This window comes from Nanorana parkeri, unplaced genomic scaffold, assembly GCF_000935625.1.
Source record: "Nanorana parkeri isolate BGI_ZX_2015 unplaced genomic scaffold, ASM93562v1 scaffold586, whole genome shotgun sequence".
In the NCBI taxonomy this organism is placed as follows: Eukaryota; Metazoa; Chordata; class Amphibia; order Anura; family Dicroglossidae; genus Nanorana; species Nanorana parkeri.
In genome coordinates, this window is record NW_017306854.1 from 664,834 (window position 1) to 678,897 (window position 14,064).

The 14,064-nt window shown below is 44.4% G+C and overlaps 2 protein-coding genes across 4 annotated transcripts in view; one reads left to right on the top strand and one right to left on the bottom strand.

Moving 5' to 3' along the window:
• The window catches only part of ITPKC (inositol-trisphosphate 3-kinase C), a 49,213-nt gene extending 43,637 nt beyond the window's left edge, over positions 1 to 5,576 (top strand). Inside the window, exons 4-7 of the mRNA XM_018562581.1 lie at positions 590 to 794; positions 1,836 to 1,937; positions 2,046 to 2,117; positions 5,278 to 5,576. Coding sequence (XP_018418083.1) covers positions 590 to 794; positions 1,836 to 1,937; positions 2,046 to 2,117; positions 5,278 to 5,481 — 583 coding nt within the window. The 3' untranslated portion in view covers positions 5,482 to 5,576. The remainder of the gene's footprint in view (positions 1 to 589; positions 795 to 1,835; positions 1,938 to 2,045; positions 2,118 to 5,277) is intronic.
• Positions 5,577 to 11,322: 5,746 nt separating this feature from the next.
• CUNH19orf54 (chromosome unknown C19orf54 homolog) overlaps positions 11,323 to 14,064 on the bottom strand; it is an 8,462-nt gene continuing 5,720 nt past the window's right edge. For 2 of the 3 annotated variants that reach the window (XM_018562598.1, XM_018562596.1), the window contains exons 5-6: positions 13,861 to 13,931; positions 11,992 to 12,347 (exon numbers count right to left, since the gene is read on the bottom strand). In XM_018562598.1, coding sequence (XP_018418100.1) covers positions 12,025 to 12,347; positions 13,861 to 13,931 — 394 coding nt within the window. In that variant the 3' untranslated portion in view covers positions 11,992 to 12,024. Of the gene's footprint in view, positions 11,334 to 11,991; positions 12,348 to 13,860; positions 13,932 to 14,064 lie in introns of those variants that run through there. The other variant, XM_018562597.1, reaches the window with a different exon arrangement.

Sequence of the window (14,064 nt, forward strand, 5' to 3'; positions counted from 1 at the left end):
GAATTCACATTTCTGCTCAGCAGCTATTACAAAATAACGGTGTCACACTCTATTGGGGGATTCTTCTTAGTTGAGGAATAAGTCAGCAGACCGGGAATCCAGTTGTAAGAGCCACATCTTTCTTTTGGCCTTCTGGGTTGGGGAAGGGGAAGCATGTAACTGTATTCTAATCATATTGGAGCTTTTTAGCAAATTTTAAGAAGCTGATGAGCGATTTGTATGGTGCCCTGTAAGCACACACATGCTCAACATTTATCTTTAGCTCTTGTATGTGCATTACAGCTACCCCTCATCTCTACTCCCACCACCACTTTACCTGTGGGCAAACCCTGTGCAATGCTGCCGATTGCTGACCTTTTGTTCTCCCCTGACAAATCAGTAGGGATCAGCGGGTATCTAATGTCACACTTGTGGTTTCGCTTTTGGTAATAGCTTTGTACACAAATCTTATCTGCTATCAAACAGAGTTGTAATATTTTGCAAGGTATCGATTAGACAAAGTCTGATTGGGTGCTATGGAGAGAACACTGCGATGTGTCAAGGAAATGGGCAGTTTTAATTGATGTTTTGTTTGTATTTGTTATCTTAGAACGTATTTGGAGGAGGAGCTGGTCAAGGCCCGGGAGAAGCCCAAGCTCCGGAAGGACATGTATGAAAAGATGATTGCAGTAGACCCTAGCGCACCGACAGAAGAGGAGCACAAGCAGAGGGCTGTCCTAAAACCCAGATACATGCAGTGGCGGGAGACGCTCAGCTCCACCGCTACCCTGGGCTTTAGGATAGAGGGCATCAAGGTAAGCAGGACAGAACGTGGAAGCCATATCTATTCTGACTTCCCTAGAAACTGTTAGTATGATGCAATAGGACACCACCAGGACCATAGATTATTAATGATAATGACATCATGGATCAATTCCTTCTGGAACCAAAATGCATTAACAGTGAAGTGAGTTCAAGGACAGGCAACCTTGGCACTCCAGCTATTGTGAAACTACAAATCCCATGAGGCATTACAAGACTCTGCCAGCCACAGGCCTGACTTCCAGAGGCAGAGCCATGATGGAGTTAGTTGTTTCACCACAACTGGTGTGCCTAGATTGCCTGCCCCTGGGGTAGACTCTGCTAGGACCAGACCAGGTTCTAAAAACCGTTCAAGGACCTGAGTATAGTAATGACTGTGACATAATAATGGATGGTTTAGTCCCTTGTAGGACCAGAGTGTAATAATGATAGTGACATGAAAAAGCATCAGTCCCTCCTAGGACCACAGTGTAATGATGGCATGACTATAGATCAGTCCCTCCTAGGACCAGAGGGTAATAATGACATGACAATAGATCAGTCCCTCCTAGGACCAGAGGGTAATAATGACATGACAATAGATCAGTCCCTCCTAGGACCAGAGGGTAATGATGGCATGACAATAAATCAGTCCCACCTACGAATGTAATAATCACATGACAATAGACTAGAGTGTAATAATGGCATGACTATAGATCAGTCCCACCTAGGACCAGAGTGTAATAATGACATGTGAATAGATCAGTCCCACCTAAGAATGTAATAATGACATGACAATAGATCAGTCCCTCCTAGGACCACAGTCAATAGATCAGTCCCTCCTAAGAATGTAATAATGACATGACAATAGATCAGTCCCTCCTAGGACCGCAGTCAATAGATCAGTCTCACATAAGAATGATGTAATGACATGACAATAGATCAGTCCCACCTAGGACCACAGACAATAGATCAGTCCCACCTAAGAATGATATAATGACATACAATCAGTGACAAGATGGATAAATGTCACCTGTGAATATTTTTGATTGCAGAGAGCTGATGGGACTTGTGACACAAACTTTAAGAAGACCAAACACAGAGAGCAGGTGATGAGAGCAATGGAGGACTTTGTAGACGGCAATAAAAATATCCTGGTGAGTAGACGGACTCCTTTTACCCTGTCAGTACATCTGTTCTGCTTTGCGTCGTCTCTGCATTGTCATCCAGTGGACATTGTCTGAACCCGGCCTGTTTATTTGCAGAGGAATTATTCGACAAGATTGAAAGAACTGCGCACAGAGCTGGAAAGATCGGAGTTTTTCAAGCAGCATGAGGTAATCACCTACACCACTACATATGAGACACTGATTGTACCGGCAGGCAGCTCTGTAGTAGCAAACCCCGTTTGTCTGGTTCTGGTCCTAAGGTATAATAAAGTCACTTCCTGTCTCAAGGCAGAACAGGAAATGAGAGGAGATCTCTCTAAATAAGGGAAATGATGAATCCTCTGTCCCTGGAACATGTGTCCCCATTGGAGGGTTTCCCTTCTATTCATGTCCCAGTGACCGCTCAGAATTTCACTCCCTTTCCCAGTCCCATTGGCAGTGGCCAACAGGAGAAATAAAGAGGATGAACTTCCCTAGAGGGGACATAGACAGCAATAAAAACCTGAAAGGGGTCACTCATGTACCCTGATTAGTAGACGGCAGACAAGACAAAGTATCTTTAGAAGGAGAGTCTCATGCCTCTTAGCATGTCCAGCTCAGGTTGTTTGTTCCAGTAATCCTTAGAAAACAGATGAGGGGTGAGGTGAGTGTCTGAACTGAACATGGAGATTGTTCCTCCGTCCCTCTGTGTGGCTCCAGTTCACCAAAAGGAAATGCCCCTCCATTGCCCACCTCCTGGATGATCTCTTGGCCACTGATTCCTTTAGGAAGACTGATTCCCTTTTTGCAATCTTGGATGGACCCCATAAGGGTTCTCCGGCTTCCCATCCCACCATCTCCAGGTGCCTCTGATAGACCATTGTTCAAACTTATGGTCTCTAGAATCACCCTTTCCCCTCAAGGTGTACTCTGCTAGATCTGTGAGGCTTTCCCAGATTTGTAAGGTTGCCGCCAATTCATCTGTTCACAAGTTCTCCAAGTTCTATCAGGTGGACTTTGTGGCCTCATCTGATGTCCACTTTTGGTACGAGGTCCTTTAGGCAGCTATTTGAGCTGCAGGCAGTCCAGTTTTTTTGTTTTCTTGGGCCTGTAAACAGATGCTTGTTTGTTGTGTTGCCCACCCCTCAGTTGGACGGGTTTGGGACGTCCTGAAGTTTTAAAACTTCAATATCCCTCAAAGGACAAGAAATACATTTCTTGTCCTACAGTAAAATCCTTCTCTTGGTGTCCATTGAGAAACACAGGTCCCCCCTCCTCTGTGTTCATGATCATGCTTTCTGCACTGCTCTGCTACAAAAATCCTATTTTCTTAAAGGACTCCCATACACGTACCCAACGCCATCAGTAAAGTTTAACTCTAAATTGATGAGCTGTAAAGGTTTTTAAATCGTCGCCAGTGGATAACGTTGGGTAATTTTTTACCATTTTGTGGACAAATTCAATGTATTAGTTGCTGAAAATATAACTGTGATAGAGATCTGCACAAATATCATTCGACAGAAACAGTTGTGTGTAAAATAAATTGTCCAGCAGCAAAAGGGTTAAAGGGGAGCTAATTCTAAAGTCATGAAAAGTCAGCATATACATGGCACAAATGTCTCGCATTGACATCTATAGATCTGTATTAGTAAACGTTTGTAGTTGTATGTTTATGAAGTTGACCTTAACTCCGGAGTGAAATCTTAAAAATGCATTCAGGTGCCCCAACTATTAACAAGAATGTCTCTTATTTGTGTATCACTCGGCTGTAGATCCTCAAATCATCTCTGAATTGGTGCTGACACTGTCCTTCCTTCTGGAGGAGCAAGCTTGGAATGGTGACTACTTTACAACACACACATGGACCATGGGGGACAAACGTAGGCACCCCCCAGAAGGAAGGACAGTGTCAGCACCAATTCAGAGATGATTTGAGGATCTACAGCCGAGTGATACACAAATAAGAGACATTATTGTTAATAATTAAGGTACCTGTTTCCATTTTTAAGGTTTAACGCCTAAGTTTAGTGTCACATCAAGTAAGTTTTGCATGTGATTGTCCGCAATGGTGGTTTAGTCCTCACAGCTCCACCTCCTTCTTTCTGTAGAACCCAATACAACCTCAAGGTTGCCATAAAACAGCTGACCACAAGCATTACAGCGTGGTTTTATTACTGAGAAATGGCAATGTATGTGAAATCAAAATAGCAAAAAGTTGCGCCGGGAGGGAAAACCGTGTGTCGATAATTACCAGCTGCAGCAATGTGCAATCAAAACCTCAGTGAAATCTAGAATATGCTGCGCTTGGTATGTGAAGTGAAGAAATAATTAGCTGTATAGCCTGTATGACAGCTGTGAACCATATATTAGTAAGTGACCGTGGGCTGTTTACATATGTTCTCTTATATTGTGAGCTTAATAAATAAATAAATAATACATTCAATCCTTCTATAAATAAATTACTTCCGAAAAATCTGTGTGTACTCTTACTGTGCAAATCTTCTCTGGTGAAAATAAAAAAAATATTATAACTGATAGCAACAAATGTGACTAAGTGCTGTTCCCCCTAATCTTCTGGAGGTGACAAAATGGCAGTTTGGGACAATTCTAGTATAAACTTGTCTTCTATATGGCTTATAAGCTTGACACTGGAATAATACGATCATATACAGGTGAAACTCGAATAATTAGAATATGGTGCAAAGTTCATTTATTTCACTAATGCAACTTAAAAGGTGAAACTAATATATGAGATAGACTCATTACATGCAAAGCAAGATAGTTCAAGCCGTGATTTGTCATCATTGTGATGATTATGGCTTAAAGCTCATGAAAACCCCAAGAACCCCAAATCCACAACCTCAAAAAAGTAGATTATTACATGCAATCAATAAAACAAGGATTGTACATAGAACAATATCGGACCTCTGAAAAGTACAAGCATGCATATGTACTCAGTACTTGGTTTGGGCCCCTTTTGCAGCACTTACTGCAATTACTTTTGCGCGATATTCTAATTATTCGAGTTTCACCTGTAAACAATCAAATATGACAACACCAAATGGGAGGGGGCTTTTCTCTTATACCACCCAGCTTAATTCCAATCAGTCAATTATTTTATTTATTAAGCTCACAATATAAGAGAACATATGTAAACAGCCCACGGCCACTTACTAATATATGGTTCACAGCTGTCATACAGGCTATACAGCTAATTATTTCTTCACTTCACATACCAAGCGCAGCATATTGTAGATTTGAATGTATGTGAAAGGTAATAAAGATACAAAGAGAGATAGCGAGAGTCTTATTCTAAAGACTGATATTTCTGCTTTCCTTCCTCGGGCAGGTTGTCGGGAGTTCTCTGCTCTTCGTCCACGATGCCTCAGAACGGGCCAAGGTTTGGATGATCGACTTTGGGAAAACCTCTCGGCTACCGAACAAGCAGACACTAAATCACCGGGTGCCTTGGCTGGAGGGTAATCGGGAAGATGGGTACCTGTGGGGGCTGGACAACCTCATAAACATTTTCTCTGAGATGGTTCAGGACTGAAATAACGAAACTGTACAGACTGGAGACCGGCTCTGGTGTGAGCACAAAACGACACCAGCACTCTGCCCATTGGCAACGGAAATACTGGCATAAAAGAAAGATAACTGTGGATACTGAACTCTCCGGCTCGTGCCCACTTCTGTATTGTAAATTGTATTATAGGTTTATTTATGCTTTTTGTAGCCTCATAGCCTCTACAACACTGGAAACTGTGTACAGAATAATGCCGAGGGAAGTGGACCTCTCCGTTCTTTTATCTTTTGTATATAATATATATTTTTTTACAATTTTACAAACTGATTTTATTCCGTATTTTTTTAAGCTGTTTTAATAAGACGGAGAATAATTTGTATTTGGTTTAGACTGAAAATATTGTTTTTCCACCTTTCTTTAAATGACCAAAGATGTGTATAGGTTTGCAGCATTTGTGACCGCAGAAGACTCAGCAATTGATGAGCTCATGATTGGTCAGGTGTTTTACTTGCTGTGCTGTGATTGGTTTCGGACCATAGCCAATACAGACTTCTGTGTATACTTTAGGCTGTATATAATAAAAGTGCAGAGAGCAGTGCAGGAGCCCGTAGGAACCAATCAGAACAGACACTTAGCAGTGTAGCAAAACTAAGTGGATGTTTGATTTGTTGCGGTGGGTTGGTGCGCCGTTTTGCACAATATACAGGCCTGTGCCCCCTTCCCTTTTATTTATGCACAAAGTGTTGAGTCCTATGTACTAAAGTCTCTGTATGAACTGATAATTGTGTGTTCCCATAGCAACCTTATTCTCTGTTTCATATTACTACTGCATGAAAGGGTGAAGGTGATTGGCTCTGTGGGCACCACAGACGCTTGTTCTTCCAGATGCTCTCCTACATAGGACCCATGGTGCATTGAGAAAACCATTAGGTTACAGGTGCCTATCTGCCTATGCCAACAGTACATTCCAAGTGGGCGCTGGCGAGGAATAGAGTTATCCCGGCCAATGTGATCTACCTGTAGTTTACTGATATAGGTGCAGCCAATCCATATACTTTGTTAATATTAGGGAGGCACCAATACGGATACTGGTATCGGTGCTAATACCGAGTATATTGGCGAATACTCATACTCGCCCAAATGCTCAGATACTTACCCCCGATACTGGAACTTCCACTCAAAGGGAAATATCCCTCTGACTGGCAGTGCAGTGCTGAGGGAGCATGGAGCCGGCTTCCTTTCCAATCGGGAAGCAAGGCTGTGGATTATGACCCGGCTTCCTGATTGGCTAGGAAGCTTGTTTCACGTGTTGCCAAGCAGCCTAACCAATCAGGAAGCCGGGCAGCACGTAATTACCCACCTCCCGGCTTCCTGATTGGTCAGTAAGCCAGGCTGCCTTGGAACAAGTGAAGCCGGCTTCCTAGCCAATCAGGAAACAGGGAGGCGGGTCATGACATGCTGCCCCGCTTCCTGATTGGCTAGGAAACCGGCTTCACTTGTTCCAAGGCAGCCTGGCTTCCTGATAATCGGGGCACACGGCACCACTACTCGGTGAGTACGGAAAAAATATTGGTATTCGTAACCGAAAAAACGGCATCGGTGCATCCCTAGTTATTATATAGAGAGTGCAGCCTTTCAGTAGCAAGTGACATTCCTGAGCCATCAGTCTAGTACAGCAATACAGCTATTACATAGACCGGGGGTGGGCAACTCTGGCCTTCAAAGTGTTGTGGAACTACAACTCCCATGAGGCATTGCAAGACTGACAGTTACAGGTATGACTCCCAGAGGCATGTTGGGATTTGTAGTTAAAGCCCAGCTGGAGAGTCGGAGTTGCCTCCCCCTGACTTAGACAGTATTGGCTCAGGCTGCACTCTCACTGCCATCTAGTGGTAGAATGTTTCTATTACAAGTATCTGGGACCCTGCACTCCCACCTGACTTTGAGGCTCATTTATCCAAGTGTCTGAAATGAAGTGCGTTACCTCTGGCAGCCAATGAGACTTCCTCTTCCATCCCCTAACCTGCACCGCAGGAACGATACTTAGAATCAGGTTGTTGTGAGCATCATGTATTGTGTTAGAGACTTTGATAAATTGGACATTACAACCAAATTCTTCCTCTGTGTATGTTGTGTGAGCCTCTTGTGCCTTATTGACCCGAGCCCAGTGCGGGATTGTTCTAGGTCAGCAGCAGATGGAAGGATCTTTCCTCATCACTAGTGCCGATCTTCCTCCTTTGTGCCTGGAAGACTTTGCACGTATCCAAGTGCCTAATGAGAAATGTGCAGTGTTTGCTTGTTGCCGGGGGGAAAGTCTCGACACGGCACACTAGATGTGCACAGAATGTAGACTTGGATGCCGAATTCTATGTGCCAACGCTTTCTATACGGCAACAAGCAAAAGCAGAACCGTTCCCAATCATTGGATACCTAGAGAGCCCAATGGAGCACACCAGAACAAGATAAGAACTTCTTTCTGTCCTGCCACCCATGGTCAGCTGTCCCCAAAAAGGGGGCTCTGCTTTAGGATGAGGCGAGTGCTGTATTACGGTACAAACAAGGCCTCTCAGTGTCTCTATAACGTGGATGATCACTGGAAGGGGATACAGTACCAGAATATTGACATGAAGTTCTGCTGATGTGGCCCAGGACGGTCCAGCTGTGTGCTCATAGCAAATGACAAACAAACATGAAGACGGCCACTGCTGATCTCCTTCTAAAAATTCCAGTTGCCCGGCTGTCTCTCTTTTTTATATTTCTAAGGTCATTGACCTGCATCAAGCATGCGGCCAGTAATATCGGTTAGGAGCTTAGAAGTAGTAGTAGTAGTAGTCATAGTAATGATGACATCAGATAAGCATGACAGCCAGGCAACTATCATTTTCAGAGAGGTGGGCAGCTGCCGTAGCCTGCACAGGTTTCCTCAAAAGAGAACCGAGGCCAAACCTTTAGTTTGTTCTCTTTGGGTCACAGGAGAACATTTACTTATTTCCTCCTGTGACCACAAACTCAGTATATAGGAGAGCCGAGCCGCAGCCAGGAAGGATCCCACTAATATTGTCAGGATCCACCCTGCCACCTGGCTCTGCCCGTCTAGAGACAGAGCCAGCTGTGCCCGCCCCTTCCCTTGTCTGTCCCTCCAATGAGTGCTGTAGGAATAGAGAGGGGAGTGGTAACTGACAGTGATCAGCGGTTTGTGATCACTCCTCTCTCGATCTGTGACACTTGCAGTGCCCTCCACCCGCTCTGACTATGGGGATGAGTATATCTCGCTCTCCTCATAGTTCCCCTTTAAGGGTTACCCCAGTGCACAGACGATACAACCTCCTGGCCTGTGTGTGGCCCTTGGTGTCTAGAAATGGTGCTGACCTAGAACAATGCTGGATCTCTGCAGGTTTATAGAAAGCCATATGATGGACACAATGAAATCTGATCCCACCGTTGGCTAGAATTTTGTTCCTTTTTAGTAAAACAAAACCAACTTATTTTTACACTATTCCTGTAAAGTAATTGGAATATACAGTTTTATAATAAACAAGACCTACAAAAAGGACACTACAAGCCCTACGTCTTATGAATCTTTTTTTGCTATGTGGTTTTATGAAGTGTACCGGTCTAAAGCAAATGCATGCATTAGATGAGATCATTGTGGCTTACAAGACCCCCACAGGATATTGCCAGCAACCTTTAAAGTCAATTTGTTCCACTTTCGTCCCCAAACTGCAATAACATCTACTTCATATCTGTAAACAATAAGTCAAGGCCACCGGACTTGCTGTATTTTCCTTGAAGACCTTTCATTGGTCATCTGACCAGCTTTCTCAATTCAGAATGACCTGTCCAAAAATTCTCTGGGAATAAATATGGTGAATGTTGCTCCAATCCACATAATCTGCTTATCATAACCAACATGGGGTCAGAGACTTCATGGAGGAAAGGTGTTCATGGAATTTGCATAATTGGAGCTAACAGGTGTTAAAACAGCATTGTATGGCAGACAATAGATGTCTTCTCTATTTTAACATAAACGGCCTCTTTTAAACCAGTCCTCCTCCCTGTCTAGGATGTGTACTTGACTGTCTTCAAAGGAGTGACCCTTTTCCTTTAGATGTAGGTATACTGCTGAATCCTGAACAGAGGGTTTGGCTCTTCTATGCTATGCCATACGCTGGTGTAGCTGCTGTTTTGTTTCACCGACATACAATTCTGAGCACTCCTCACTGCACTGGACTGTATACATAATGTTGTTTATCTTGTGTTTTGGCGTTGGGTCTTCTGGGTGAACCAGTTGTTGTCTCAGAGTATTGCTGGGTTTAGAGCAGACAGGGATGTGATGTGTTTTAAAAACCCTTCTGAGTTTCTCTGACACCCCAGCTACATATATAATGCCAAAATTCTTGCGTTTGTCATGCTTTTCACTCTCACTGGTACTCTCGCCATTCTTTCCTCTTCTTCTTTCTGTTTTGACAAAAGCCCAGTCTGGATACCCGCAAGTTCTATGGGCCCCTCTGAGGTGTTGGACTTCCTTGGCCTCTGTTCTGGTGGGAATTGTCTCTGCCCGGCGGTGTAGAGTCCTGATGACTCCCAGTTTGTGGTATAGAGGGTGGTGGGAGTCAAATAGCAGGTACTGGTCTGTGTGTTGGTTTTCGGTAGACCTCTATTTCCAGCCCCTTCCCTCTTCTTCTGTTACTAAACAATCCAAAAAAGCCAGTTTGTTGTTTTGCATATCTTCCTGCGTTAACTTGATGTTATGATCCACTGAGTTGATGTGGTCCGTGAAAGCCTGTAATGTTTGTTTGTGAATCTTAACCCAAGTGTTATCCACATATCTGAACCAATGACTGGGTGTAATTCCCTTGAAGGTGGCCAGGGCCTTGCTTTCTATGTTCGTATTCCCAGAGAACTTTTGTCCAAGTCATTCTGAATTGAGAAAGCTAGTCGGATGACCAGCCAAACGTCTTATAAAAAAAATACAGCAAGCAAAATATATATACAGCAAGTCCAGTTGCCCTGATTTATTTCTTACAGGTATACCATGACCTGGATGAATGAGAGCCTTCACAGACACATCTACTTCATATTTCTTGCATGTTCACATTCACATTGCGTAACACAAAAATACACCTGCAATCTGCACAAAGGCCTCCACCAAAGAAACACCTGAAATTATTTTTAGGTGTGCTGTCTCAATGGGAACACAAAACAAATATATAGTGCGGTTTTCTGAAATGTAACTGCCAAAGATTGTAAGCTCTCAGGGGCAGGGCCCTCCTTACCTTCTCGATTTGTATTGTGATTGTAATGTCTTCCTTATATTGTAAAGCGCAAACTACTAGTGTTATATAAACCCTGTATAATAATAATAAAATACACATTCTTAGTATATTTTGTTTTCTGGGATAATGTAATACCTCATTATGGCCACCAGATGGAGTAGATGAGTACAAGAGATACACATTTCCTATGTTCCTCTGCTCCATCTAGTGGCCATAATGAGGTATTACATTACACCTGAAAACAAAATATACTAAGAATGTTCATTTTTGGTTTTATTAGCACAGAACAAACTTTTACAGAGATGTGCAGAGCAAATGGCTCTGCAAATGCTTTTGTAAATGGACCCCTTAAAGTGTATTTCTACATTTGTAGTCCGATTTAAAGCAGTCTCCTATATGTTTGTATTCCCATTCACACAGCATATACAGTGTGTGTATAATATATATATATATTAGGGATGTTTTTTTGGTATTGAGTACCCATATTTTTTTTCCGGTACTCACCAATACTGATACCGGAAGTCCCATTAAGGAAGCCAGGAGCCGTGTAATGACTCGTAACCCGGCTTCCTTAATGGTCCAGAAGTCCCAGCTCCATGCTGCCTGGTGACAAGGGAGCATGGAGTCGGCTTCCTGGCCAATCAGGAAGCTGGCCAGCGTGTAATGACTTGCTGCCCTGCTTCCTGATACCGGAAGTTCCGGTATCGGGCTAGGCATCGGGAGCATTTGGGCAAGTAAGAGTACTTGCCCAAATACTCAGTATCCCTAATATAAATATATATCAGTTTTTGTAGCCTCCCTGTGACACAAGGCGTCCTGCACAAGGGGTATCAGGCCTGGTTCACCCCTGGGCATTCAGAGAATGTGTGGCGATTTGCACGTTTTTTGTGTGCGATCGCTGCACATTTGCGGAATCTCGCACAAACGCGATTGAGGTGCCATTCCTTTATAATGGAAGCCCAAACGCGGCCTGCAAATCGCGTGCTGCAGGAGCCTTTTTGCTGCGCGGATATGACCCCATTGAAATCGTGTCCCAGGAACACGCAGATGTGAACCAGGCCTTAGAGTCTAGTCAATGGAAAACGTGAACAAAAGTCCTGACATCTGACATTGAACTATGACCGGGATACTTTTACTTGTTTCGCCCTGAATGGAATGCTCCTTTTTTCCAGTCAATAGAGCCCCAGGGTGAGAACTTTACAGTTTTATTTGCAAATTGTACAAGAATCTTTCCATACCTGTAACTATTACAATCATTTATGGTTTTTCAGAATAAGCGTCAAGCAGCGACTGTTCAAGTTTTATGGTTTTTCGGTTCTCTGTGCTTGAGAAGAACAATGTTTCCGCACAGCCCGGCTTGTACGCCCCCTTCTGGTAACACATAGGCATTGCCATCACTGGCTCTGGTGGGGTCCAGTTGGAGAACTTGGCTATTGCTCCGGCTCACAGAGCTGAATTCCCACAGCTGATATCGGAGGCTCTTGCCTTGTTTTGCGATCAGGTAGATTTCGTCTATGTCACCTGTGTTTGGAGCCAGAGAACCGGGTGCTGGATGATACAGTCCCGGGATGTCCACATCCGCCTCAAATGAACCACTTTGCATCCCAAGAAGAACACCTGACAGGAAAGTCACATGACAGAGCAGCCAGTCAAGGAAACTGCAGCAACACTTCGCTGATGAATGTTTACAATGTGCTTGTCATTAAGGGCTTGTTCAGGCTATGTGGCTGAGCTGCGTGTTTCTGCACACGTATGATGGGAACAGGGCACATAGAACTGGTTTATGTGATGTGCCCAGATCACACCATACATGTGTGATGACCTGCAGAAAAATGCAGCATAAAGAAGAACTCTGGGCAGAAATGTTATTATACCTTGCAGTGGGGCTACCCCCGCACTGCAAGGGTTAACTGCTCCTTTTTGCCTGCCGGCCAGCCCTTAGACCCGGGTCCCTTTAGCCTCTCTTCCCCTCTGCTGCAGCAGTCTAGGAACCCTCGAGTCATCACATCCAATACAGTGTATGGTATACATGAGGACGCCGAGGGACACACTATCCTTGCAGCAAAGGAGGAGACGGGCTGAAGGGAACTCTGCCAATGGGAATGAAGACATGGTGTGAACAAGCACTTTGTCTACCATGCTTGGGTGTGAAGTGTAATGTTGCAGCACTGAGGGTACCATTGTACCATGTGGAAGTGCCAATGTACCAAGATTTCACAGCACATGAAGAGTAAAGCTGCCCATACCCCTATAGATTATGTGCAGACTTTCTATGGCCAGATGGAAAAAGTGCAACAAGCTTCAGTATCTTGCTAGTCGGCCCCGCTGGCTCTCAAAACACCTGAACAATGCCTGCATCCAAATCAGATCGTTCAGGTATTTTGACAGCCAGCGGGGCCGACTAGCAAGATACTGAAGCTTGGTCCAGTGGGAGATTCCTCCATCCACACAGTGTAGCGTAGATGGAGCAATCTGTTGCACTGTTTCCATCTGACCATAGAAAGTCTGCAGATATTCTATAGGTGTACGGCCAGCTTTTGGCCTCATTCACACGAGAAACTGCCGGCACGTACAGCTCCCGGGAAGGACAGGTGCTGTGTGTGATTAGTACGAAGCCCCCGTCCTTCTCTATGGGACTACGTGGCTATAAGCCGCCCTACGCTCACCCCAAGTGCAGGTCCGTACGGGTGCAGGTGTCCCGGCTTGGACGCAGACAGGATCCATCCTGTCAGCGTACGCGTACGGACGTGCATGGCGGGTGAGCGTAGGGCTTACGGCCGCGTAGTCCCATAGAGAAGAACGGGGGCTGCCTACTAATCACACACAGCACCTGTCCTTCCCGGGAGCTGTATGTGCCGGCAGTTTCTCGTGTGAATGAGGCCTTAAGGGTAGTACATCACAGAAGAAGTCACAATGAACATTTCCAATAAAGGTGCACTTGATTTCCTTTGCATGACCCTGATAGTCTTTCCACCAATGTCTCAGGGATGAAAACTACTCCAGCAAGATGACAAAACATTGCTACATTCAGCACCCATGATACACATCAATATGTATGTCAGTAGCCAGGAGGTGTGTTATTGTGGTCACTGTCTGTGCCAGTCTGTGATCATGTTGTGTTCACACATACCTGAGATCACTGCCCAGTGTGCCCGGTGTCCATTCCTCTGACATGGCTCATGATTAAAATCTTCATCATATCTGCAAAAGTCATTAAGTAAAAGAAAGACCCGCCATGTACATAATGTGTGGGAGCTGGATGGAGAATCGATAACTACCAATAAATCCAGCACCAGCCAGCCCCCCCCCCCCCACCCCTCCTCCCATAATATTA